This window comes from Canis lupus, chromosome 23 (assembly GCF_003254725.2).
Source record: "Canis lupus dingo isolate Sandy chromosome 23, ASM325472v2, whole genome shotgun sequence".
In the NCBI taxonomy this organism is placed as follows: Eukaryota; Metazoa; Chordata; class Mammalia; order Carnivora; family Canidae; genus Canis; species Canis lupus.
Genome location: NC_064265.1, coordinates 2,658,448 through 2,686,353, shown reverse-complemented (window position 1 = coordinate 2,686,353; position 27,906 = coordinate 2,658,448). Strand labels below are relative to the sequence as shown.

Below are 27,906 nucleotides of genomic sequence, written 5' to 3'. Positions count from 1 at the left end.
CTCCTGGTACAGAGAGAGCATCTATCACATGGAGATTTATTTCCTGTTTTCAGGGGACAGAGGAGGGTCTGAATGTCCTTCCTACATAGATTGTCTCTTCAACAGCTTTTATTTAAAATCATCAATATGCCCAAGTGGCACATTTTGGGGCAGCCTTCGTGGCCCCTACCGTAGGTCAAGAATGCTGACAGTTATATCAGTGACCCCCCTCCAGAACTCTGGCTTTCTGTCTCTGCCTGCACCCAGCGCGGGGCTCAAGGAGCTGCTGGCTCTGGCCACCCCTGTAAGCCCCGCCCGTCAGGCAACACTGGCTGACTGCAGAGCCCTGCGCCCTCCGCCCTCTGGCTGCCCCCGGGACGGACCGGCTGGTGGAAGGCCTGAGCGCCCTCGGGGACCGCAGCTCCACTCGCAGGTGCAGCGTCTATGGGATACCAGCTTAACTTGCAGGGAAGGCCGCGCCTCAGTCCAGGGCGCTGCCAGCACGCTTGCCCCGTTCCCAGCACCCCCAGTGCACATCAGCGTTTGATGCGTGGAGACGGTCATTCCTGAAATCAGTTACTACCCAACCCTGCCAGGTGGCGCTTCCCCACTTGTGGCCGGACAGACCCACGCAGCGCCCAGGCTGGAGCGCGCTGGGCAGGGGGCGCATGCGCAGCTGGGGGCCGTAGGTGGCGAGGGCCGGGCACGCGCACGGGCGCGCACGCGCGCCGCCGCCTCAGGCGATGGGGGGAGGGCGACGCAAGCGCGGGCAGCGGCGGCCTTAAGGGCGGCGGCGGGTCCCGGCGTCCCAGTCGGCCTGTCAGCCGGCTTAGAGGCGTAGTCCGGCGCTCGCGCGGCGACGGCGGCTATGGCGGCGGAGGAGGAGGAGGTGGACTCAGCGGACACCTGCGAGAGGTGAGTGCAGCCGGGCCGGCCCCACAGGCCGGGCCGGGCCGGGCGCCGCCGCCGCCGCCGCCGCCGCCGCCTGTCGGTGGTTCAGCCCCGCGTGAGACCGCGCTCGCCCGGCGGACGCCTCGACCCGGCTCCATCCTCGCCGGCGGCCCTCAGCGCCGAGACCCGGGGTGTGCGGCTCCGGCCCGGCCGCGCGGACGGCCGCCGCGCTGTGGGGGGTCTCCGCGGGCGGGGGCGGGGGCGGGGGCGGGGCCGACCCCCCCGGGCTCGCCCCCCGGGACCCTGGGACCCTGCCTGGCCCCGGTCGGCCCCTGCCTGCCTCGAGCAGGGGGAACGGCTCGGTCCTGCCTGACCCGGACGAGTGCGCCCCGGAGCAGAGCCGCGGAGCCTGGAGGAAGGGGCGGCGCTTCTCTGGGCGGGAGGAGATGGAGAGCCCGAGGCCCCCGCGGACGGTGCCGGGGCTGGGGGCGTCCAGGGCAGGGGGCCGGGGCTTTCGGGAGCCCTGTGATGTGTAGAAGCTCGATAGAAAGTTAGAATGAATAACCGTTTAGAGACCTTTCTTTGCTTCCAAGTGTCCTGGCGTTACCGGAGAGGTGTGGGTGGGGGTGGGGGGGCGCCTGAGAACATGTGTATGTGTACAAAACTGGATGGAATTTGGAGGATAGATGTCCAACATGAAACTTTTTAATGTGCAGATATACTAAGTTTAGATTCTTTTCCACTTGCACCTAACTTCAAGCCCTTGTCAGGAAACAGAAATTAACGGAAAATCAAATTACGAATGTTATTGCTATATTTCTCAAGGCTAGTCATTTCTTTAGGTAAGTAAACTTTTATGTTTCTGAATATATGCTTACTATTTTGGTAACAATTCTACTTCAACTGTCTGAAGAAACTTGCATATGAAACAGCCTAGATGATGGAAGGTAGTATGGAGTTCGGTGAGACAGTTGTATCTGGAAAGGTGTGTGTGGGGTGACAGTTTTGAAATATTAGAGAATAGGTTCTTCCCTTCAAGTCTGTTTACATTATGCATGGGTCCATTGTTTTGGTTTGTTGATGAACTTCCTTGAGGTAAGATGTTGAATGTCCTCATGTGGACACCAGTAGGGGCCTAACTGGTAGCTTGTTCCCATCAAGTTTGTCATAACATTTTTTTGTTCTTTCTGAAACTGCTTTTAGGTAGATTCTTTGGTCTCCACATTGTTGTGGAACCTGGGAGTCCAGGGCATGACTGAAAGGAATTTGTGGATTGGGTGATATACACAGATCATTGGGGACAGACTATAAAAAATATGTTTGGCAGCTGACCAGCCATAGTCTCATGACAGAGGTGGGCCTCCCACTCTTGGCAGTATACTTGAGCAATGTCCAGTGTCTGTATCAGTATAGTCTTCTGAACTGTACCAAGCAGGTGAGCAAGTACCTTCTCCTCCTAGGTGCTCCCTAAATGTGTTTATATATATATATATATATATTTAAATGTGTTTATATTAAACCTAAGGTCAATCCTGTGTGCACAGTATTACTGTCCATTTTTCATTTGCTACTGAAAGGGCTCCCAGCACTCCACTAGCAAGGGGAAGAGCTGGGTTGGAACTCCCCAGGTGACTAGATTTAATGCCCTCACACATATCTCTGCTGTCTCTCAGTAGGACTGGGACTCATGTGGGATGTTTGGTTCTTGTTTCCTTACTATACTGACACTTTGTTATTTAATCCATGCATTGACACAGAGTTGTTGTTTTTAAGACCTTATTTATTTATTCATGAGAGACACAGAGGGAGAGAGAGAGAGGCAGAGATACAGGCAGAGGGAGAAGCAGGCTCCATGCAGGGAGCGCAACGTGGGACTTGATCCCCAGTCTCCAGGGTCACAGCCTGGGCCAAAGGCGGCCCTAAACCACTGGACCACCGGGGCTGCCCTTGTTTTTTAATTTGATTAATCAACGATAGAACTATCCCAAGAGCCAGTGTAGGTTGTGGTGAAACAGGTCTTGACTCAAAGTTCAAAGTTCCCTATCTTAAGACATTTCAGATTTAGATTAGGAATAGACATTAACAAAGGAAACAATTATAAAATGGTCATGGGAAAGCTTTTTGGCACATGATTCTTGTTTTTTTAATTTGTGACTTTCTTAGTGAAAACAGACAGGCCTAGAAGCCATTGGCTTTCAACATCTAACCCTTTTCCGTTGCAATACAGTTGAGAAAGCTAAATGTAATAAGAATAGGGTAGACTTCTGTGAATTGCTGCAAGGTTGTCCCAGAGAATGATTATATATGAGTTGAGTTTAGAGCAAAGCTGCCACAGAATTGCTCAGTTGCAAAGCAGACAGTAAAATAGGTGGTTTGCAGTGTGTTGGAATTGGCTTGTACTGGCAACCACTGCTAAATTTTCAGGAATTTTGCCAACTTTTGGCAGCTTGAAATCAGCCATGGTGGTGGTATTTACATCATGGAAATCATAAAATGCTATAAATAAAGGATTTTTTTCCCTCCTTCTCCTCCAATGGGTTTACTAGCCACTTATTGGATTTACATTAGAATTTGACTCTAGTCTTTTGCCTTGTAGGTGGGATAGTGGATTTTGCTGTCTTTTAAAAGACTGCTGAGATCAATGACTTCTCTCTGTTGCCATCTCTTCTTCTTAAATCCTTGCTACATGACTTCTTAAAACTCAGCATTTCTCAATGACATATCTCAGGGGGCTTTTATTATTCTGGGTACTTATCTTTCTTGGATCTTTCTCAATGTTTGACACTGTAAAGATAGCTTCTTCTTATTGAAATTCTTACCAGACATTGTAGCTCTTTAAGACACTTTGCTGCATGCCTTACCTCAGACCTCTAGTCACTTTTATTAGGTTCTCTTCTTTTTCTCATTCTGTAAATGTCATGATTCTCCAAGATTCTATCTTCCCCTTTCATCTGTATTTTCATATTTTGTCTTGTTTACTTATACTCCTTGAAGCATCTTTTCTTTTTTTTTTTTAATTTATTTTTTATTGGTGTACAATTTACTAACATACAGAATAACCCCCAGTGCCCGTCACCCATTCACTCTTGAAGCATCTTTTCTGTGGAGAAAACTGAAATCTCATCCTCATGATGAAGCCCTCTTTAGTACTCTTAGTGATGTTTCTAATTCTTTGTGGGATGTTTACACCTCATTCCTCAAATGTAACATGTCCAGACTAGGATGTTACTTTTATGTTTCTTTCCCTGAACTAAACAATATAAAAAATCCAGTTCTTCCTCTTGATTTTCCTATTTTCATTTGGCTGCTTCTGTTCTTCAGAGCATCTAGGTTCAGAACTGTGGCCTGATCTTTCGACTGCCCCCTTTCATCTTTGTCGCCCAGAATACCGAATCTACCAAGTTGAGTAGATTCTAAGTACATCAGCTTTCCATTTTCATTGTCTCCTGGAAACCACCTGTATCAGACCATTCATATTCCCTTTTCTGGATTATAGAAGGCTTTAGTAACCCATATTCCAATGCTTTCAACATTGCTATTTCGTCACTTACTTTCATCTCCCCAAGAGGCACGGTCTTGTTTGTAGCACAACCACACCCGGAGGCTTTATTATAGGTGTTCAGCCTGACTTCAAGCCCTTTGCAGGCAGTATGGCTCTTACCTATCTTTGGAGTCTTATTTCCTCCCTATGCACTTGGGCTCTAGCAAAGCTGTCTTTCATTGTTTCCTAAACATTTCCTTGCTAATCTACTATTTCCCCTCAAGGCTTGGTTCACTTTGTCTTCTCTGACCCAAAACAGGCAGTGATCTTCCTTCCCCGAAAGCCTATGGTTATTTTCCTAAACTTTCTTTATGGCAAGCATACCATGTTTTGTAGTATAGCTATTTGTTTTGTCAGCTCATTGAGGTCAAAGCTTTTTACTCAAATATCTGGTAGAGCCTAAAGGGGCTTCATAATTAGTAAGATTCAATAAATGTTTGTTGAATTTCAAAATTGTAAATTTATGGGATCCCTGGGTGGCGCAGTGGTTTGGTGCCTGCCTTTGGCCCAGGGCGCGATCCTGGAGACCCGGGATCGAATCCCACGTCGGGCTCCCAGTGTATGGAGCCTGCTTCTCCCTCTGCCTATGTCTCTGCCTCTCTCTCTCTCTCTCTGTGTGTGTGACTATCATAAATAAATAAAGAATTTAAAAAAAAATTGTAAATTTATGCTGACACAAGCATTAAGATAAAAAAAGAAAAAGCCTAGTTATTGATTATATGTTTTGCAGCTTTGTAACTTGGTATATTTTCATCTTGAGATACTCAAAGAACGTCAAAAGATATATTCCTAAGACTTCAAAGTTTGAATTTGACTAAGACAACTAAGATCATAAACTTAAGTTATATTGGGGAGGTCGGAAATATGATTCCATTTGTTAACCTTGGATGAACCAACTCATACTTCATTCTTTTGCCTGTTCTCCAAAATGCCAGTCACAGACCAGCAAATGGAGATTTCAGTCCTGTGACAAAGAACTTAACAAATGATTGTAAAGTCTTAGGATGGTCCACTTAATAAAACAACACTGGATAATACATTTAAGAATTACAGATGACTCTGAATGCAATCCTTAATGATTTGACTTATATTATTTATAATAGCCATTCACAAATATTATATTGGTAGGTTTTTAGTCAAACTCATGGTTCTTTAATTCCTCACTCCTGATTGTGAATCATAAAAAATTATGTGGAAAGATGATTTTATTAAAAATTATTATTCAGTTTGAGACTTTGGATTTTTAGTTTTTATTTACCTAGTAGATAAACTTATTTTAGAAGTAATATGAAATGCCACTTGGATTAGTTAAGCAGTGTAAATCTAAAAGTGCACCTGTAGTTTTAAGTATTTTTGATGCTGTGTCTGACTCCAGAATGGTTTATTTACTGTGTATGAGAGAAGGTAGGAAACACCTAGGGAAAAAATATCACCAGCACATGATTCTGTCTAAAATACGGATTCTCCAACTCTGGGTCCTTAAAAATTATAGGTTAGAAATACAGAGGTGAAAAGCTGAAGAATGTGGATTAATGTGTTAAAATATATTAGAGGGCTTGGATTATCATTGATCTGATGGTTAGTGATAATTTGAGTCATGTTATTATTTGTTATTTTTCTAAAATGAAAGGGCATGGGAACGCCTGGGGGACTCAGTGGTTGAGCATCTGCCTTCAGCCCAGTGCGTAATCCCAGGGTCCTGGGGTTGAGTCCGCATCAGTTTCCCCACAGAAGCCTGCTTCTACTTCTGCCTGTATCTCTATGTCTCTCATGAATAAATAAATAAATAAAATCTTTAAAAGAATTTTAAAAAATGAAAGAGCATGTTAGTCACCTAAATTATGGCTATATGAGACATATTCTTTTTGTTTCCTCTTTTCCAAGAATAAGATTTAAAAAACCATTACCCAGGAGGGAAGACCTTTATTTGCAGAAGTGCGGTAATCCCCAGTTTGGAAGTTTTTAATCATTCATTGGTTGAGGAATTATTTCAGAGGAATATGTATATTCACACCTTTAATTAATTTGGATATTTACAAAAGAAGCAAAACCTCATAGTTTCTCTGAGAGAGAATACTGTACTTAGAGTAGGATAGAGAGCAGTAATAAACAACTTTTTTCTCCTGACAATACCAGTATAGAAATGGAGGTCATTTTAAACTAAATTGTAGTATAATGAAATCCTCTTTACTTATAACCTAATTAGAAATGTTATTTAAGTGGCCAACAGTATGTGGAAATTGGCCAGACTTTTGTATATTTTCTTCAGAAAACTTTGAAACCTGTTTCACAATATTTATAGGTTGTGCAATTCAGGTTTGGTAATACTATAGATAGTCAAATGTCTAAGAGAACAAAACAGGGATTACCAGGAAATTTAGATGTTGTTGGCAATAGGGTATATAAGTACAATGTTATTTAAAAGAAAAAAAGAAAAAAGATTAGGTGGAAAGTTAAGGGAAAAAATTCATTATTTTCTCTCTCAAACTCAGGATACTTAAAATCAGATTCTTAATAAACTCTGTTAATATGTTAAGTACATCTTTTTTGTCTTTGCTTAGAATGCCACCACTAGTGTAGTCTTTCAAAGGTATTTTTCTTTTTTAACTCCAAAGTCTGCTCTCTAAAATGATTCTTTCGCTGTATTTATGACAGACTTAAAAGCAAGTGTCCTTTTATTTGTATTTTGATGAGATGCTTTAGGACTTAGATCCTCAGCCTTGCTGAGAAGTCGGTGCTCAGTGATGGGGCTGTGTAGAAAACCTTTTGGTACACTTTTTTTGATAAGTCTTCCTGTTGCCCTAAATAGATGTAGTCTCTATGGCTTATGGTTTTTTTTTTTTTTTTTTTTTTTTTTTTTTTTTAATATATATATTTCAGTTGACATATGGGTTGCTTCTGAAATTAGGGCATCAGCAGTAGATGCTGGTGTTTATTATTTGCTTAAATAAAACAGGGGAAGTTAAGTTTTGCTTTGTCTATGTTCCAAAGCTATGAGGAGGCAGTGCTGTATCTTGTTTACTGTTTTGTAGCTGGGCCACATGAATTTAATTTTTTTTTAAAGGATTTTATTTATTTATTCATGAAAGACACACAGAGAGAAAGGCAGAGACTAGGCAGAGGGAGAAGCAGGCTCCAGGCAGGGAGCCTGATGTGGGACTCCATCCTGAGACCGAGGATCACGCCCTGAGCCAGGGGCAGGTACTCAACCGCTGAGCCACCCAGGGGTCCCCACATGAATTTAATTTTTACTTTGGATTTTGTACATTAGAAGAATGGTTGGATATCTGACAAGCTTCCGTCTTGAGTCCTTAGGTCCAGTTTTTCACACACTAAGCCTAGGATGTAGAATAACACTGGAGGACACAGGAGATTTTGTGGAAGGGGCTGAAGGCCTGTTTGAAGAGGAGTTTAATTTATCCCAAAGACAGGAGGCGAAGCTGAATGAGTGTTTTGTAGGGTTGAGATTGCAAGCTCAGGTGTGGGAACTTGTGAACAAAGGGTGATCAGGTAAAGGACAGAAAAGATAGACTCCAGCTTTCCTTCTATTTTTTAGAAATGTTCTTTTGAACCAATTATGTGTATGGGACTCAATTGTGTAGAATATCTCTAAGAAAGACATAGAAGACAGTTTTTGTAAAACATTTTCTCATCTGGTTTAGGCAAAACTGATTGGACAGAAATATTATCAAGGTTTAGGAGAAAAGAGGCATATTTATGGTTCCATTGAGTGAAAAGAAAAATATTTTACTATGCTTTGTTAAATATAGATTTTTCAGTTTAAATATACTTCAGAAAAACTCCACTTAAAAACAATTATCTGCTTTGATGAGAAGGTGGTTGTGAAAACCTGAAGAGGGTTAGAGGCTCTTGTGGTTGAAGAGCCCTGATTTTTAGTGTAATGCACTAGACTTGCAAACATGAAAACATTTCTTGCCTTTTCTCTTCGAGTTATGCCCATCACTAGGAGGCAAAATGAATGGACAAGACATCCTATCTTTTGAAAGTTGGTTTTGTGATGAGGGGTAGGCATAATTCCTATATTGCAGGCTGGTATATAACATTTTAAACTCAAGGACCTGTACATAGTAGGTATTCAGAGAATGTAATTTTTTTTTTTAAAGACTGAAATGAAGGTTACATTTGTGTTTTCTTTGCCCCAACATGTCTATGATGTCAGTTGGAGCAATAGTAGATTATAGTTCATTTCGCTTTAATTTTTTTTTTTTTTTGTACTGACCTCTGATTCTCTCTGGCAAAGAACTGTGCTATGATTTGAGGGATATTTAAGAAAACTGATGAGATTGAGCTGTAAGTAACTTCCTCTCAGCACTAGCTCATATTTTTGTGGCCTAACATAGACTTTGATGACCATTCCTGGTCATTGACAAAAGAGCTTCAGCTTAATAATGCTTTACTTTTTAAATCGTAAGCTACAAAGATCATGAGATTTTTTAATTGCTTGTTAACTGACTTTTTTCAACAATTGATAAAATGTTGAATGACTGAAAAACTCATTGCTAAAACTTTGAATTGTTTTTCCTTGATTATTTATTTATTTAAAGATTTTATTTATTTATTCATGAGAGATGCAGAGACATAGGCAGAGAGAGAAGCAGGCACCATGCAAGGAGCCCAGGGTAGGACCTGATCCTGGAACTCTGGAATCATGCCCTGAGCCAAAGGCAGATGCTCAACTGCTGAGCCACTCAGGCATTCCTTCCTTGATAATTTATAAATAGCTTTATATAGTTACAAATAGACTAATAATGTTTTCTATTATGTCTATACCTTCAAAATAAGTTCTATGTAACATTTGTAGGGGATGCCAAGGGGTCATATACTCTTACCTGTTAATGTAGAAGGTTTGAAACTAGCATGGAGAACATTTGAAGTGAGCCTGGTTATGATGCAGGCTATTATGTAGCTTCTTTTCCATGTAGGTCTTACAGAATGTGACTTTGTCCTGTGACTTTATCAAGTAAGTCATGACAACCCCTCACACATTTTAAGGAAGGTAGTCACCTGACAAAAAAAAGGGCTTTGAAATCACTCAGAATTGAATTTAAATCTCTACTTGTATCATTTTCTTACTACCTTAATACTCTCACATTTGGTGCTTCACATTTCTGAATTTATTGAGCTGCTGTTATGCATAATACCCAGAGAAATTCTATAGAGCAGGCAAATGTAGGATGAGCCTACAAAGCTTGGAAAAAACTAGATGCTGTGTCGAACTATTCAAACTTAGCACATTTCTCACTCAGCACTTATTCATGTTGTTCTCTGCGGTTATTAGCAGTACCTAACTCAGAAACCTAGGAATCCTCTATTACACGTTCTCTCTATCCAACCAGTTATCAAATGCAGCCTGTTTTACTTTTTTTTTTTTAGCATAAAATTGTATTAGGATGAAATGCTTAAATTTTAAGTGTTCATTTGCTGAATTTTTACATATGCATACATTTGTGTAATCCAATCACCTGTTAAGATAGATGTCACTGTCATTCTGGAAAATTCTCTTTTATCACTCAAGTAATCCACTTGTAGTTCATGGTAGCCAGTATATTTCAGATGAAGCAATAACTTTATTTATAACATCAACATATAGTAATATGCATTGTTGAACACAGAGGCCTTACCTTTAAGGACTCTTACAGTTGGGTGAGGATATTGATGAGTAAGTAAGAATGTTGTAATACAACTTGGGAAGGAAGAGAGAGAATAGAGCTTGACAATTGGGTGCTATCCTACCACCTGATCCAGTTTGGGTATGTGGCAACAGGGAAATGAAATCCAATCTGAGTTAGTAAGAGGTGTAATGGATGATGGAAAGAAGGGGAGAAGCAATAGAGCAGGAATGTTACATGGCTAGAAAACAGAGAATAAGAGTGACAAGATGATATTACAATGTCAAGTAAAATGTTGGAACAGGGCTGGGTTTCCTATTGTCGGTCAACTAGAAGTAGCCTTACCTTTGAGGTAAGGAGTGATGCAAAATGACAATTCTTTGTCAATTTCTATTTCTGAATTTCTATTTCTGAAGTACTTCTCAACCTTAGTTAAAACTCTCATTTAGGGATTACTAATTAACACAACATAATTTTAGTAAATTATTTTGTTGTCATCAGTATAATGTCAACTACCATTTATTGAATGCTTAAAATATTTTATCTTGGAATTTCCATACTCCATGCTTCATATTTGTGGTAATGGTCCCCAAAGATAATGGTCTCCAAAGATGTGTCCATTTTTTAGTTCTCAGAACCTGTATTACTTTATATGGCAAAGATTTTGCAGACTTCCAATTTAACCAATTGAATTAGAAACTCTGAGAAACAGGATTATCTGGGTAAGCCCTAAATGGAATCACTGGTGATTCTATAAGATAGAGGCAAAGGGTGTTTACGGACAGGTAGAAGAGAAGTCTCACAGAAGGCAGTGAGGTAATGGACACAAATAACTAGAGTGACCCTGCCACGAGAAAGAATGTCAGTAGCCACCAGAACCCAGAAGAAGGCAGGGAATGAATTTTCCGCTAGAGTTTCTGATGGGAGTATAGCCCTGAATAAACTTCTGTTGTTTTAAACTACCAAGTTTGTGGTAATTTGTTACAGCAGTCACTGGAAACAATGCACTTGTTATCTCAGAACACACATTATGCACTTCCTTATACGCAGGTGCTCATGTCCTTTCTTTCACTGGGGATGCCTGAGCTACCTACCACACTACCTTTTGAAATAATATCCTATTCATTGTATGATGATTCAGCTCAAAAGCCACTCCCTAATGCCCTTAAGAAGAACTAATCACTCTTACCTCTATTTGATAATTGATACATCCCAAGTGATTAAAATAGTTCTTCACAGACGGTAAGTGCTCAATAAATACTTGTGGAATGAGCTAATTACATCATGTAATATAGTTGCTGGGTCACCTGTTCCCTCCCTTAGATTTTTCCCCCCCCCTTTCATATAACATTGTAGAAGTTTAAGGCATATAACTATATTGATTTGATGTATTTTAATACCATTTATATGCTGCAGTATGGTTATGATTTAGCTAACACCTCTATTACATCACATAATTACCGTTTCTTTTTATGGTGAGAACATTTAAGATCTGGTCTCTTAGTTTTGAAGTATACAGTGTTACAGACCATAATCACTATGCTGTGCTTTAGATCTCCAGAATTTACTTCTTTTCTCATTATAAGTTGGTATTCTTTAGCCTGTCTTATTTTTAAATATTCGTTGGTTTATCTTCTTGTCTCCATCTCTGTTGCCAAAGCCTTGGTTCAGGGCCATACCTATCATCTGAAATCTACAGTAGTTTATTTTTCTTCCTCCTCAGATTCATTTTCTCTTTCATCAGAAAGCTGTCACTTTAAATACTCCTGGTCAGCTGCTAAACCCTTGCTAGCCCTTGATAACTCCATATTATCCCAGATTGTTAGGATAAGCATGTGATCTGCCGCTGCCAGACCAGGAATTAAATACTCATTCTCTCCTTGGTTAGCTACTAGCAGAGCCTGACTGTTCCAGCATCCCCACACATTTCCTTAATTGTTGCCTCAGGCTTACTTCCATATTCTCTTTCTTTTGCTGTCTCCTGCCAATGCCTGGGTCATTCTTTTCATCTACTATTGGTTGGACCCCAGAGATTTTCATTAAGAGTTAACCAGGTCACTCTAGGTAGGTTATACAGAGGCCAGCCTTTTGCATTTGTATTAGGGGTGTGCTCCCACTCTGAACTGGGAAATTTGAAGCTTAAAAAAAAAAAGTCTCATCTCCTATTTTAGTAAGATTTCTCTCAACCCTGAGATTTTATACTTGCTTGTGAGCCTACCACTTAAATGAACCTACTCATGTTCTTTAACTTTTCTGCCCTTCCACCCTGATAAGAGGCTGTCTTATGGGTTGGAATAGAATGCCTTTTTTTTTTTTTTTTTAATCTTTTCTTGTTCTGCCTGTTTTTAATTTCTGCTTGGTTACTTGGAGTCTGGCTATCCATAAAGATGGATTTTGATATCTACTTGTAGGTTCACAGGCTGAAGTTGAATGTCTGTTCCCCAGTACTTTACTACAATGCTTTGTATGTGGATGCTGCTAGATATAGGTACCTTCGCCGTCACATAGTAAGTTTCCTTTTCTGCTTTTCTTTGAGAACAGCATTAACTTACCTCTTTGTATTTTCTTTTTGATGCTCTAGGTCAGGATGGCTAACTGGTTGGCTTCCCACGTGGTGCCCTACGTCTACATCACACCTTAAAGAAGCTGAAGAGAAAATTTTAAAATGTAAGGTTTTCTTTTTGTAAGTTAACTGAGCTGTTTGCTAAAATAGATCTAATAGATCACACTGCCCAGAAACTGGAGATAAGATTCTGTAGTGTGTTAACGTGTTGGCAAAAGTACTTTTTCCCTTTTGCATGGTGTCAACAAACATAGAAATGTTGGGAGGCAGGGGTTCTCAAACTTTTGGTCTTGTGTCCGTGTTATACTCTTAAATTAGTAATAGCCTTAAGGAGCTCTGTTTATCAGTTATAACCATCAGTATTTACCAATTAGAAATTAAAACAGAATTACTTAAAATATGTTAATTTATTCATTTCAAAATAATAGAAACTCATTATAGGTTAAAATAAATAACATGTTTTCTAAAAATAACTGTTTTCCAAACAGAAATGTAGTGAGAAAGTAGTATTGTTTGTAAATCCTTTTAATGTCTGACTTAATATAAGATAGCTGGATTCTTATCTGCTTCTGGATTCAGCCTGCTGGTAATCACATCTATATGATCTCTGGAAAACTGCTGCATACCCATCAAAGAATGAGAAAGAAAAGGTGTCTTAGTTTTGTGATGAAAATAGTTTTGACCTCATGGACCTCCTGAAAGGGTCTCAGGGACTCCCCAAAGACCCCTGACTACAATCTGATCACAGATTCTAGATGGTCCAGAACTGGTAGCCTTGTGTAGTGGAGTGCATACTAGAACAAGGTGACCTAGTCCAGGCCCAGATCCTACAGTCAGGTGGTGTCAGGTCTTGGGTAAGTCCCTTTCTCAGTTTCCCATTTGTTATCTATAAAATGAAGTACCGGGTAGGATGATCTTTAGAGTTACTTCTGGTTCCAGTTTCTTAGAATTTCTTAATTCTGTGTTACAGTGGTGTGCAAACCTTTTTAAAAATTCTTATGAGCACTGTAATTTATCCAAACCTGTACTGTCAGGGCAGTCCTGATATCTCTAGGTATACTTTTAAGCAATGGCGCTTATTATATAATTTTGTTCTGATACAGTTTAGGGGTGGATTAAGAGGGGCAATTCACATATATGATTATTGTGGATGTATGTGTGATGTTTGCCTTTGCTTGCTTTTAATTCTCTTTACACCGATGAATTTTCTTGTTTGTGCATTTTAATGACCCAGGAGTAAGTGACTGTAACTGGATATATCCATAGGAAGGGACAGTTAGCCAAATTACATGCATTTTTAGCATGAAAATAAATTTCTACTCAATCTGTGTACTTGGGTAATCTTGTTCTCTATAAAAGCTGGAAAAGTTGACTTTGTGGTTTACTAAAATAAAAAAAATTCTTGTTAGGAGATAGAAAAGAGTGCTAGATGCCCAGTTTATGCATTTAACAAACATACTGATTGCCTACTGCTAGACTCTAGGGATGCAAATAGGAATGAGAATTGGCCTTCATTTCAGTATCAGATATGAAAGCAAGTGACCTGTGATATATAGTGGGGTGAGTTATCTAATAGAGATTACAGATGGTTTTTTGGGAATATGCAGAAATCTATGTTCAGAATGCTGCTGGGATGCCTGGGTGGCTCAGCAGTTGAGTGTTTGTCTTCGGCTCCGGCATGATCCAGGAGTTCTGGGATGGAGTTCCGTATCGGGCTCCCTTTGGGGAGCCTGCTTCTCTCTCTGCTTGTGTCTCTGCTTCTCTGTGTCTCTCATGAATAAATAAATAAAATCTTAAAAAAAAAAAAAAAAAAGAATGCTGCTGTGGTTTGGTTTGGTTCTATTGCTGGATCATCTTTCTAAACTGGTAGCATTTTTCCCCATTTGGACGCATGGGCTCTGTTAGTAATCTGAATGAATTCTGGGTTTCCTCTTTGCTGCTACTATGTGTTACAAAACTCAAGATTATTTCTTTGGTTAAAGGGCAGAAACTCCCAGTTCTCCAGTGTTTGTCCTCTGCAGATGAATATGTGCAAATAATTAAGTGGTATATATGAAGTATCACTATTCAGTTGATAATTTAATGTAAAGGAATTTCAAACTGGTTTCATCTTTAGTCAACTTGGGGGAGATTTAAAGTATTGAGTCCCACCGCACTGAAGGCAAGTAAAAGTTTTTATCTACAAAATTGTGATTCTTTGTATTTCCCAGGGAAATACAAAGAGAGGCACCCAAATACTAGGGAGATTATTGGACTTAAACCCACACTACCTGGTACCTCATGCCAGGGCTTCCTGCCATACTCTACTCTCTCTTTTCTACTACACTTTGAAGTAATTTAAGATTTCAGTTATGTGTTCAGTACAGGTACTGCTAGTCCTTCCCTAAATTCATGGTTACTTTTTAAGGAAAAATGTTTCTTTTGAGTCTGACTTCAGTCTTCAATGATTAATATTCAAGTGTTAGACAAATTCAAGGTATTGTTTTATTGTCTGCACAGTTAGAGATCTCCAAATAATGGGTCCAGTGAACACTAAGCTCCTCTCCCGTTCTAAGGATGTAAGATTCTCATTTGATAGATGTGAAAGGAAGTCCAAAGAATTAACATGACTTGCCAAAAGACCTTGAAACTTAAGTGCAATAGAACTTCCTACTGAGATGTAATATACAGTAATTGAGAATTACTTGCTTCAATAAGACGTATGCTTTTTTTAGGATGGCATAATAAAGGCTAAAATCATATAAATGGATATCAGATAGTTTCTGGATTGTTAATTTCTGATTGCTCTGAGAATACTCCTCAGAAGTAGTGAAGCTAAGCAAAATTTCTTTTTTTATGTTTTCATTAGGTGTCCCCTGCACATACAAAAAAGAACCTGTTCTTATATCTAATGGAAATAAAATATGGACACTGAAGTTCTCTCACAACATTTCAAATAAGACTCCACTTGTCCTCCTCCATGGTTTTGGAGGAGGTCTTGGACTCTGGGCACTGAATTTTGGAGATCTTTGCACCGATAGACCTGTCTATGCTTTTGACCTCTTGGGCTTTGGACGAAGTAGTAGGCCCAGGTTTGACAGTGATGCAGAAGAAGTAGAGAATCAGTTTGTGGAATCCATTGAAGAGTGGAGATGTGCCCTAGGACTGGACAAAGTGATCTTGCTTGGACACAACTTGGGTGGGTTCTTGGCTGCTGCTTATTCACTTAAGTACCCATCAAGGTAAGTGATGCTGACCGAAGAGAGGCACCCAAATACTAGTCTCTAGTTCCTGTCTTTGATGGTTGTTGGTATCTGAGCCTTATAAGACAGTTTCTCTTAAAGGGGACCGAATCGCCACATCCGATGGCCGATTTAGACTTTTTTTTTTTTTTTTTTTTTTATTTATGATAGTCACAGAGAGAGAGAGAGAGAGGCAGAGACACAGGCAGAGGGAGAAGCAGGCTCCATGCACCGGGAGCCCGACGTGGGATTCGATCCTGGATCTCCAGGATCGCGCCCTGGGCCAAAGGCAGGCGCTAAACCCGCTGCACCACCCAGGGTTCCCGATGGCCGATTTAGTAGCTGAAATAATGATGTTAGGGTTTTCCCTACATATTGGTAGAAGGCTTGAGAAAAGACTTTCTATTTGCCTAACTTAGAATGTCTATGGTTTAAACCACAAGTAAAAACTTTTTGATGGTATTATTTATTGTTATTGTTCTCATTAGACCTATGGATTGAGCAGTGCTTTTCTAACCTTTTCCAGGTTGTAATAAACTGTAATATGAACCCAGAGGTGAGAAATTACAAGTCCTCAGTGCCAGTGCTATTCTTTTGGTTGAGAGCAAATCCCTCAACCTTGAGGCTTTAGTTTTCTCACCTGTAAAGTACAAAAAAATATATCTGCAAGATGTATCTGGCAGGGTTTTTATTATACTGTGCCCTTCCTTTATAGTTACAGAATTATTTTTCAGAGTAATTGAATTAATAACTTCAGAACTTTTGCCTCAGAATCTTGTAGCATCTCCTATCTTTATTTTCTCATGCTATATCCTATTATTTGTTTCATCTCTGAGTGGAGGTCACATTGGAGTGCTAAGAAAATAAAAACATTATTATTATTATTTTACTTTGATTTTGGAAAGAAACAAAAAACTAATATTTTATGTTGCCAATATATTTTTCCATTGAACTAAGTTTTAAATCCAAAATTGCAACCAACTTTGATATGGAGGTCTCTGAACGAGACATGGGATGATGGTTATTTTCAGACTGCATGCATGTACCTGTGAAGCTGTCTCATTGCATTACTTCAGGTGTGCTGTAGACACAGAATTTGAAGTATAGAGCAGCAGCCCTGAGGTTTTCTTCCTCTTGAACAGTCGACTTTTTTCCTCCAGATTCTTTATCTCAACTTCAGCATTAACACTGGTTTTTTTGGAGAGTCTGTAGTCCTGTTTGTGGTAGATGGTTGTAGTCTTGTCGGTTGGCAGACCCCTTCTTTCAAAAGAAATCCAAATTTTGTTTTTCTAGTTGGCTTTTGAGGTTTACTTTCTTTTATTGTGTCCTACTCTCAATGCAAAGTAAAAGAAGGAAATGGATACTTTTCTGGTATAAGACAACAGGGCTATTGCGGGGAGGTTGAGCTTCATTTGGTTCTTATCAGAAGTTTATTATGTCTATCTTGTATTTATTCCTTGGCAGCATGATATGGGACTATGTGGGGTATACTCTGGTGGTGAAACCCTTAAGTCTTAGAGTTCTGACTCTTCATGGCTATCTGTTATTTAGGTCAGTTGGTGAGATTTTTTTTTTAAACTTATTTCTTATTTATTGATGATAGAGAGAGAGAGGCAGAGACACAGGCAGAAGAGAGGGAGAAGCAGGCTCCATGCCAGGAGCCCGACGCGGGACTCGATCCCGGGACTCCAGGATCACGCCTTGGGCCAAAGGCAGGCGTGAAACCACTGAGCCACCCAGGGATCCCCCCAGTTGGTGAGATTTTCATTTGCAGTTGCGAAGTGCTCTGAAGAAATCAGCGATTCAGAAGAGAATGAGCACTTTAAAACCATCTATGAAAGAGAATAGCAACATAGTCTGGATGACATGGTGGGCAGAACAAGTATCTAACACAAAGCCAGTGATCCCTGCATTGGACTGTGTTTTAGAAAATGATTTTTGAATGCTTAACGCCTAATGCTAGAAATAAAACCAAAGTACTGTGTCAGGACCAAGAATCACTAAGTGTTAGTAATAGATGAATATGAGAATGCTTGAAATAATTAGCATGTTTAAATTGGCCAATTGCTGGGATGCCTGGATGACTCCGTGGTTGAGCTCTGCTTTCAGCTCAGGGCGTGATCCTGGAGTTCACAGGGATCAAGGTCCACATCGGACTACCTGAGGGGAGCCTCCTTTTCCCTCTGCCTAGATCTGTGCCCCTCTCTCTCTCTGTCTCTCATGAATAAATAAAATCTTAAAAAAAAAAAAATTTGGCCAATTACTGCCCAATATGTGAGTAGAACTGTGTGTAGACCATGTTGGATATTCAAGCTTCTATTCTTAATTCTGTTCTTAATTGCATAACTTACATTATTAAACACAAGTTAATTTCAAAATAGTGAGGTTCTTCGGAAATTTAGATACACCAAATCATGTATGAAATTCAGTCATACCACTTTGGTTGACACATAGTGGGTGCCAAGTGTTAAATGAAACAAGGCAGCCATCAGAGTAAGGTGGTTCTAATGCTCTTGTGGTCTACATGAACAAAATCTAAGCCTTTAAGTGCCTCAAGGTTATGAAATTAAAACTGAAGAACATCAATCACATAGCCAGCTAGAGTTTAAGCTACAGCCAAACAGATAATTTCCTTTCTTTGCTTCTACACCTTCTCTATATAAGTTTATTTACCCAGCTCCTCCCACCTAACCACTCAGGTTTGACACTGCCACATTCTAATTGATTTCTACTCAAATTCTTAAAATTTTCAGTATGCCTCAGTTAACAGTTTTAAGTGAGAAAGGAGCTACCTACTCTAAATGTCTCTTACATAGCTTACTTGATTCAGCTTTTTAAAAAGATTTTAATTTTTTTTAGAATAGTTTTAGGTTTACAACAAAAATGAGAGAGAGATTCAGACATTTCCCATATAATTCCTGCTCCTGCACACATTTTTATTATATTGTCTGTTTTTATTATGCTGTCATGAGATTAAAATAAATCTTAGCTTTTCAGAAAGATTTTGCAGGGAAGGGGATGAGAAGAGGGGAAAAAATGGTCTAATAGAGATCAAATTAGATTCATTTGATTTCTCTCATTCACAGTGCATCTTTCCTGGTCTCTCTTTTTTTTTCTCCTAATAGACTTTGGGAGAATTACTTTTTTCTTCATCTCCTCAAGTTTAACAAATATAATCTTTCCTTTTTCTTTCTGAAGTAAAATAGTTTCTCCTTAATTCTGTAATTCTCCTTAAATTCTATTTCTATTCTATTTCTATTTAGGAAAAAAACACAAAGATAACATGTTTTACTTGTCTCAGTAAAAAGCTATGTCTATTCTCATCTTTTATGGGCAGTCCCACTCTTTTATTCCTTGTATGTGTGTTTTTGTTTTGTTTTGTTTTAGGATTTATTTATTTATTTAAGAGAGCATAAAAGAGCACACGGGAGCAAGGGGAGGGGCAGAGGGAGAGAGAACCTCAAGTAGACTCCCTGCTGAGTGCAGAGCTTGACATGAGGCTCCATCTCACGCCCTGGAGATCATGACCTGAACCAAACTCGAGAGTCAGAGGCTTAACTAAGCCACCCAGGCACCCCTTTCCCTTGTTTATTTTTATAGGACAGCTTGAGAAGAAGAATGAAAATGCCAAGTTTACTGGTTTAATGTACTGGTTTAGAAAGCATTCTTTTGCTAGAGAACAGATAAAACCCAATCCATTTATTTTCTGATTTTTGGTACATTATGTCAGTCCAGTGCTTCAACTCTATGAGCAGCAGAGTGCTTCTGTCCATGGAAGCTGTTCCATGGCCTACTTTGTGGCAGTGATCACGTATTTTCCCAATTTTGGAAACTGAGCATTCATCTGTTGTGGTGCTTTATGTAAAAGCACCTGGATGATTCCTCCATTGAAATATTGGTGATGGGGGATCCCTGGATGGCTCAGTGGTTTAGCACCTGCCTTTGGCCCAGGGCGTGATCCTGGAGTTCCAGAATCGAGTCCCACATCGGGCTCCCGGCATGCAGCCTGCTTCTCCCTCCTCTTGTGTGTCTGTCTCTCTGTCTCTCTCTCTCTCTGTCTATCATGAATAAATAAATCTTTAAAAAAAATATTGGTGATGACTGAAATACTCTAACATTATATTCCAGCAGGTTGGTTGTGTTTACAGAATGTTGAGTGCCTATGTATTTAGAAGGCTTAAGGTGTGCTGGGGAAGAGACACAACCACGTAAGGAGCAGGAAGCTGCTAAGGGTTGTAAAAGGGAGTGGGCAGGTCTGTGAGAACTCTTGATGAGAACCTGGCCCATTGTGGTATCTTAAAGAAGTGCAATGTAAGCTGAGGTTGAGTCCCCAAGTGGAGTAGCAGGAGAGCATTCTAGGCAGTGGGGACAGAAATTGCTAGGTGGACATGTGGACTATTCAGGAAAGGCCATGTGACTGGTGAGCAGAGAAGTTATGAACTGGTTTGTAGTTGGGTCCTAGCCCCACTCCCATGTTTCATCCCCCCGAATGACCTTCCTTTCTCTTTGTTCTCTTACCATGATGTATAATACTTAGAGATGCCATGGTGGTGTCACAATCTAGGGCCACTTGTGAAATGAGGTGTTGTGGGCTGCCATTCTACTAAACCTTCATCAAGCTGTGTCTGATCCCCTTAAGGTGGGCATGGGGAGAGAGTAAAGTAAGCCAGCAGTAATAGCCAAACATGTCCTCTCTTTCCTTTTGTCTGCGCACTCGCTTTTTGCTGTTAATTTTCCTTTCCTTCTGGCCCCTACTGTTCAGGACATCATAAACAGCTTGTTATAAACTAAGTAAAAAGAGACTGTAAAAAGTTGTATTAACCTAGAGAGTGTTTAGCAGAGAGAAAAAATACAATAGAAGAGGTTGCAACTGGTCTCTACTTCTGCACTAAATGACTTTCAGATCATCTGACCTTGCAACCTTGCCTGGCTCTGGTTCCTGACTGTACAGAGCTGGGTGGAGCATTTCCTGTCAGCCTGTCTTGAGAAGAAAGGCTGCTCTACTTGACCTGAAGTTGGAGATCTTTAATTTGTTGTTCTCTGTGTCTGTTGCATTCGCATTCTCCCCGCAGGGGCTTGGAGCCTACAGGGAAATACCTGGGGCGAACTTCACTTTGAGAATGCCTTGTTTGTACGCCGACTGGAGTTCTTCCTGTTCCTTTTCCTTGTTCTGTAAGTGGGTCCTGTAGATTCCCTTTTGCATTTTGGTTCTGGATCTGATTGTTCTTCTGTTGTATTATTTCTGGCTGGTGGTTGACCTTAAAGCTCATGAAAGTCAGGTGTATATAATATACTTAGTGAGCATTCAGACTCAGCTATCCCAGCCTGTTCGAGCAGATGTTATCCACTGCTTTGCCCTTTAGGCTGTAATCTGCTCACCCTCTTCAAATTCAAGACCTACTCTGATGACTAAACTGAAGAAGAATGCCTCTTTAAATGTTTGGAAACTGATGGGCTGTTTTCTTATTCCTGCTCTGCCAGTTCTTTGTTTTTCCTGTAGTTTGAATCAGTCTCTTGATTCTTGACAAAGATGTCTGATAGGATGATTCACCTGTGCTGTCTGGCTAGACCCATTCCTCACTCCAGGATATGAACTAACAATTGCATCATGCTGTCCTTTATGGAATATTAGAAGCTTAGTTCTAGATTACTGTAATATTTAGATTTAAACCAAAGAACTGGGATCCCTGGGTGGCGCAGTGGTTTAGCGCCTGCCTTTGGCCCAGGGCGCGATCCTGGAGACCCAGGATCGAATCCCGCGTCGGGCTCCCAGTGCATGGAGCCTGTTTCTCCCTCTCTCTCTCTGTGACTATCATAAATAAAAAAAAAAAAAAACAAAACAAAAACAAAGAACTTCGGTTTCTTTAAACCAAAGAACTTCTATCAGATGAGATAATCTTTTTACTAGAAGAGTTGGTGAGAAGATCACCTGGGAACTTCATCTGGTGCAACGCTATAATAACCTGTGAGCCAAAACCTGACTGATCATGCTTTCCTGAAGAATAAAAGTTAAATTACTCATTGCTCACATGGTTCTAGCCATCGTCTTCCTGTGCTCCCTGAAAAAAGTCTTCTCTAATAGTCTTCCTAGTTTTGCTACTATCAGTAGCTAACATTTACTGGACATTTATTATTCGAAGCCACAGCTTAAGTGCTCTGGATGGTCTATCTTTTGAATAAGTCTTACAACCAAAAATAAACAACAGTTATTTTCTGAGGCCTTTTACATGTAGAGATGCAGATGATATGTAATTCCAGTTCAGACAATTCTGCAGAGCTTTTAAAAAATTGTTTTTGGGACACCTAGGTGTCTCAGCGGTTGAGCGTCTGTCTTCAGCTCAGGGCATGATCCTGCAATTCTGGGATCAAGTCCCACATCGGGCTCCCTGCATGGAGCCTGCTTCTCTCTCTGCCTGTGTCTCTGCTTCTCTCTGTGTGTCTCTCATGAATAAATAAATAAAATATTTTTAAAAATTATTTTCAAACTTTTTGGATTGTAACTCCTCAGAATTATATATGTATGTGTCTGAAATAAAAGTTTCATGGAATGATACTCATGCCTGTTACATATTTTTCTATTCCAAATTATACAATTAAAAAGACCACAAGACCACAAGGGCACCTGGGTGGCTCATTCAGTTAAGTGCCTTCAGCTCAGGTCATGATCCCAGGGTTCTGGCTCAACCCCACTTTGAGCTTCCTGCTTGGTGAGGAGTGTGTTTCTCCCTCCCCCTCTGCCTTTCCTCTCCCCTCTTCTTGTGTGGGTGGTCCCTCTCTCTCTCTCTCTCAATAAATAAAATCTTAAAAAAAAAAAAAAAAAAAAAAAAACCACAGACTGACCCTGACTCTTAAGTAGATTTTACTATATAAGAAATAACAGGGGATCCCTGGGTGGCGCAGCGGTTTGGCGCCTGCCTTTGGCCCAGGGCGCGATCCTGGAGATCCGGGATCGAATCCCACGTCAGGCTCCTGGTGCATGGAGCCTGCTTCTCCCTCTGCCTGTGTCTCTGCCTCTCTCTCTCTCACTGTGTGCCTATCATGAATAAATAAAAATTAAAAAAAAAAAAAAAAGAAATAACAGTGATGTTCTACTGTCATCTGGAGGGCCAGAAAAATCCAGACTGAACTATTTTTTTTTTTAGGTTTTTAAATATTTTATTGAAAGAAAATAAACAGCCAGGAATAATTTTATTTTTTCTGGAAAAATTAATTCTTCCAAAATTATAATGAAATTATTCAAGATTGAATTGCAGCAGGATAAAATCGGCTTTTGAATGGTTTAGATACAACACATATCTGCAAAGCTAAATAAGCTTACTGATACTGAATCTTTTACATTAACTGAGTTTATTTTCATAGTACCAGTTGTTTTTATGTGTTATATAATCACTGAACAATATTTCAAAAATGATTTAAAATGACTGAAAAACAAAGATCTCCAACATCTCCGAAATAAGCAAAATATCAGTTAGAATTCGAACATTTACCGTCTTTAAGAAAAAGATTAATGGCTTAATCATTGTCTATTCCTATCAGATGAGTTGAGAATATGAATGCACTCAGAATTTTTGCTTGTTTTGCCAGCGAATATTGTACTACTTATTCACTGGTCTTAAACTTTCAATTCATATCCCACATCTTAATAATCCAGAGTTTTGGGTTTTTTTTAAATCTTTTTTTTTTTTTAATTTTATTTATTTATGATAGTCACAGAGAGAGAGAGAGAGAGAGGCAGAGACACAGGCAGAGGGAGAAGCAGGCTCCATGCACCGGGAGCCTGACGTGGGATTTGATCCCGGGTCTCCAGGATCACGCCCTGGGCCAAAGGCAGGCGCCAAACCACTGCGCCACCCAGGGATCCCAATAATCCAGAGTTAAAGGCTTTCCACCATGACACTGGATAGCAGAGCTTCCTTGGGGCTATTAAGATGGGCCCCCATTAGTAACTGTTTTAACCTTCACCGAACAGGCCTAGCCATCAATCTCTTTCCACCTGCACACTCTGATTTGCAACAACGATAACACGAGACCTGGATGAAAAGATCACGAAAAAACGAATAAGAAATACCCTAGAAGTTATCATCTTCCTCTGGCAGAAAACCAGGGATTTTGTTTCTTTAACAGAGAGAAAAGACACAGATTCAGTTCCTTTATGCAGCCATTGCTTATTGCATTTTTTTATCTCAATTTTAGATAAAAATGGAAATAGGGTTACATGGGAAATTATCATCAACATCTAGAGAATCAAAAAACAAGATGAGACTTATTCTATGAGTATAGTTATTCTATAGTATAGTTTAAAAAAAAAAAAAAGATTTTATTTATGAGAGAGAATAAGCTAAGGGAGGGGTAGAGGGACAAGCAGACTCCCTGCTGAATGAGGAGCCTGACACAGGGCTAGATCCCAGGACCCTGAGATCATGACCTGAGCTGAAGTCAGATGTTTAACTGAGCCACCCAAGTGCTCCTATGATTATAGTTTATAAAATTTGTATATTCTAAAAAAATAAATAAATAAAATAAAATAAAATAAAATTTGTATATTCTTATAGACAAAGACCAAAAGGAAACCTGGAAAAAAATACTCCAAATGTTTACTGAATATCTACTATGTGCTAAGCTTCATGCTAGGCTGAAGACACAAGATAGAACAATTGTTGGGTCAGTTAACTCCCTTTAAAAAAAAAAAAAAATCTTTTCTAGTATATATACCTTGCATAGTTTGTTAAACCGGCATTAAGAAAAAAATTTTTTTAACTGATATTTTTATCTAGGGATGCTAGTTTGAAGATCCATATTAAAGACATGCCAAAACTAAGGCAGAAACAAAGCAATTACTTAGCTAGAAGAGACTTGACCTTCTCATGTTTTCCTTTGTCCCCTCACCCCCTTAGGTTAGCCGGTCATTAAGAACATAGAACAGACTGGGCAGGATCCCCAAATGAATTCATAACAAAATTTAATTATCTTTGAGGGTAAGGTATTTTTTAATAAAGAGTTCATTTTTCTCTTTAGGAGCTAAGTGAATAGTGAATAATACTAGCTATTTCCAATGGGAATTTCTGCTGCTTTCAACTAGATGACTGTTTCATTAATTCCACTGATACCTCTGACATGCCTTTCCCTCCCCTCTTTTCCTCTCCCTCAAATCTTACTGTGGACTGTAATAAGAGGAATTTAGGAGGAAATCAATATCAGTTGGCCTGTGCCATTAAAGAATAAAACAAATTCCTTTCCATCACTCTTCCCATATTTTAGGAGAAAATAGTCTCCTAAAACTTTTAAGCAGAAGGCACTCTTTAGGATATGGAAATCTCACTTAACATGTATCTCCACCCAAATTGGTAGTTACATTCTCCACATTTCATCGATGTTCTGAAATCTAGAGTATAGAGTTAGGACTGGCCTAGAGTTTATAAAAGTTAAGTTTTACCTTTACTGAGATGTTATCTTGTGTTGCTTGGCCTGTTCTTAGGAGATAGATCTGTGTACCCAATGGCTTGTTGGCATTGGTTATTATGCTGGAGTCAGGGAACGGATTTTAGCCCTACTTCTACATGTTCTAAAGCAGGCCACATGGTGTGTCTCAGCTTCCTTCTCATCTTTGAAGTGAAAGGCTGGACTGAGTATTCTCCAAGAGCCCTTGGAGCTCTGGGTCTGTGCTCTAAGGCTTTCTCTTTGAGAAAATGCAGTCAAAAGCAAAGGCCTCATTAATAAATCATCCTTATCTGTGGTGGCAAAAATAATAAAACATTTTATATTGGGAATAATAGCCATCTGTGCTCATGTTCTGGTTTCAGTTATGACTTAGGAAAGGGACCTTAGAATCATTCATTGTCAGTTCATCCTTGAGAAGGTTTTGGTGGCATTTGTTGGCCTTTTTGGTTATAGTTGAGTATCATTTGTATCATGAGGACCTTTATGCCTTATTTAGGATCTGTATGACATGATATCATGATGCAGGCACATGGAAGTATTGTTGATAGCTTTGGTTTTCCCTCATCAGGAAGAGGTTTTCATAAGATGGAAAAATTAAAACTATTAGTGATACAAAAACAATTTTATATAAGATTTGGAAATTTTCTGTCTCTTTGGTCAGTAAAGAAGAAAATTAGGAAAGGGTTAGGAACAGAGTCTAATGTCAGTATATCATGATATTGTGTGTAGGGTAGATACGCTCATGTTCACCAATCTAGAATCCCAAACTAGGGGAAATTTCAGCCCATATTATTACATTATCTCTGTGTTTGTGGAAAGTTCATTTAAAAGTCCTTTTGAATCCATCTAAAGTGCAAATGCCTCTTATATTTTTAGAATGATTGATTCACAGGGGTAACTGTTGTTGGTGTCCAAAGCTATTTTATAAGTGTAATATTAATCTTCAGTGATTTCTGCAGTGTCATCCTTGTGCTATATGCAACCATTGGACTTTTCTGAGTGGACAGTGATCTGTATTCTCATTGGAGTATAGCTTCAACAACAACAAATACCATTCCTCAAGAGTAGCCACATGGTTATGTGCCCTTCCACACACCCTTTATTATCCACATTTACATATATGAAAAAGGATGCTCTCTTCCTACCATACACCTCTCAGATCCTACCAATTCTGCAAGTTTACATGTAATAAAAACATGATGAAAAAAAGAACGTGATATAATTGGTCAGCCATTAGTCTTCTCTTTAATGTGAAGGTTTTTGAAGGTGGTTTATGCTGCCTTTGCTTCATAAATTGTGTTAATTCTTTAGAGTCCTAGGGTGAGTTTGCCAAATGAAATTATATCTGTTCTTCCTTCAACAGGGTTAATCATCTCATTTTAGTGGAGCCTTGGGGTTTTCCTGAGCGACCAGACCTTGCTGATCAAGACAGACCAATCCCAGTGTGGATCAGAGCCTTGGGAGCAGCACTGACTCCCTTTAACCCTTTAGCTGGCCTCAGGATTGCAGGACCCTTTGGTGAGTGCTTATATCTGTATCCTAGGAAAGCAAAATGTTTAGATTGGTAGTAGGGGAGTATTTACTGATGGCCATTGTTAGAGTCTTAAAAAACAAACTGAATCTTTCTCTCCTCCTCCTCTTAATTACTAAGTTCCTTTTTTTCCTCCTCTAAAAAGTAACAGTCCATGCATCAAAATAATGAAACCAGGATAATCTCAAAGAGGAATCTTTATATGGCAAATATTGGAATTAGCAAAACTGAGAAGGTGGGAAATGCTGCCGTTGGGGTTAGTCAGCCCAGGGTATGGGGAGAAGTGCAGCATGTTGACTTGTTGGGGACATTAGAGAGCCTTTGGCTAGTTGATGATATGCTGCTGGCAGATCACAAAGCCTGACTTGATTGCCCATGGGGATAACATGTACATATGCTCAGGTCCTCAGATTTCTTTCTTGCCCCATAATGTTAGAATGTTAAGAACATAAAATCGTCCTTTTCCACAGACATTTTAGGGACTCCTGATTAGTATTTCTGGTCATATTTTACCAGTGTTTAGTCTCTGATGTAATTTTATTTGATTCTCAGCTCCTCTGTCTTCACCCAAAGCCAGGGGAATTTCCTTCCCTCATTGTCACCAGTGGTGATGGTTTGGACCTCCACTTTCCCTCCTATAATTTTGTATCAGTGAGGAATGCTTTTAGCTGCAAGTAGCTGAACACCTAAGTGGTTTAAACCATAGGACCTTTCATTATTTCCTTAACAAGCAGGCTAGAGGCAGGTGGTTTTAGCATTTAGCTAGTAGCTGGCTCATTGATGTTGAGGTTTGTGCCTGCAACTGTGACTCTCTTGATCTTTTTCCTCTTGGTGGTTGATGGCTGCTGTGGCAAAAAGCCTCCATTCCACAGAGCAGCACTCTGAGCAAGAAGAAAGGAGAGAATAGAAAATGGTCTTCTCTGCATAATGCTTTATCAGGGAAGACAGCCTTCCTTGGAAGGCCCCAGCAGTCCTCCTTATGTCTCTGTGCACCCCTAGTTCTTCCACTAGCAAAGAAGAATACATTTGTGTGGCTGATCAATTATCACTTGTTGCCAGGAGCTGGAGTGAGGGGCCCACTTTCCTGGGCATGTTGCTGCCTAACTGATAGG

At 39.9% G+C, this 27,906-nt stretch overlaps 1 protein-coding gene across 1 annotated transcript in view; it reads left to right on the top strand.

Moving 5' to 3' along the window:
- The first annotated feature begins 703 nt into the window (after window positions 1–703).
- ABHD5 (abhydrolase domain containing 5, lysophosphatidic acid acyltransferase) overlaps window positions 704–27,906 on the top strand; it is a 34,182-nt gene continuing 6,979 nt past the window's right edge. Inside the window, 4 exon segments of the mRNA XM_025461467.3 lie at window positions 704–894; window positions 12,623–12,708; window positions 15,453–15,825; window positions 26,627–26,781. Coding sequence (XP_025317252.1) covers window positions 848–894; window positions 12,623–12,708; window positions 15,453–15,825; window positions 26,627–26,781 — 661 coding nt within the window. The 5' untranslated portion in view covers window positions 704–847.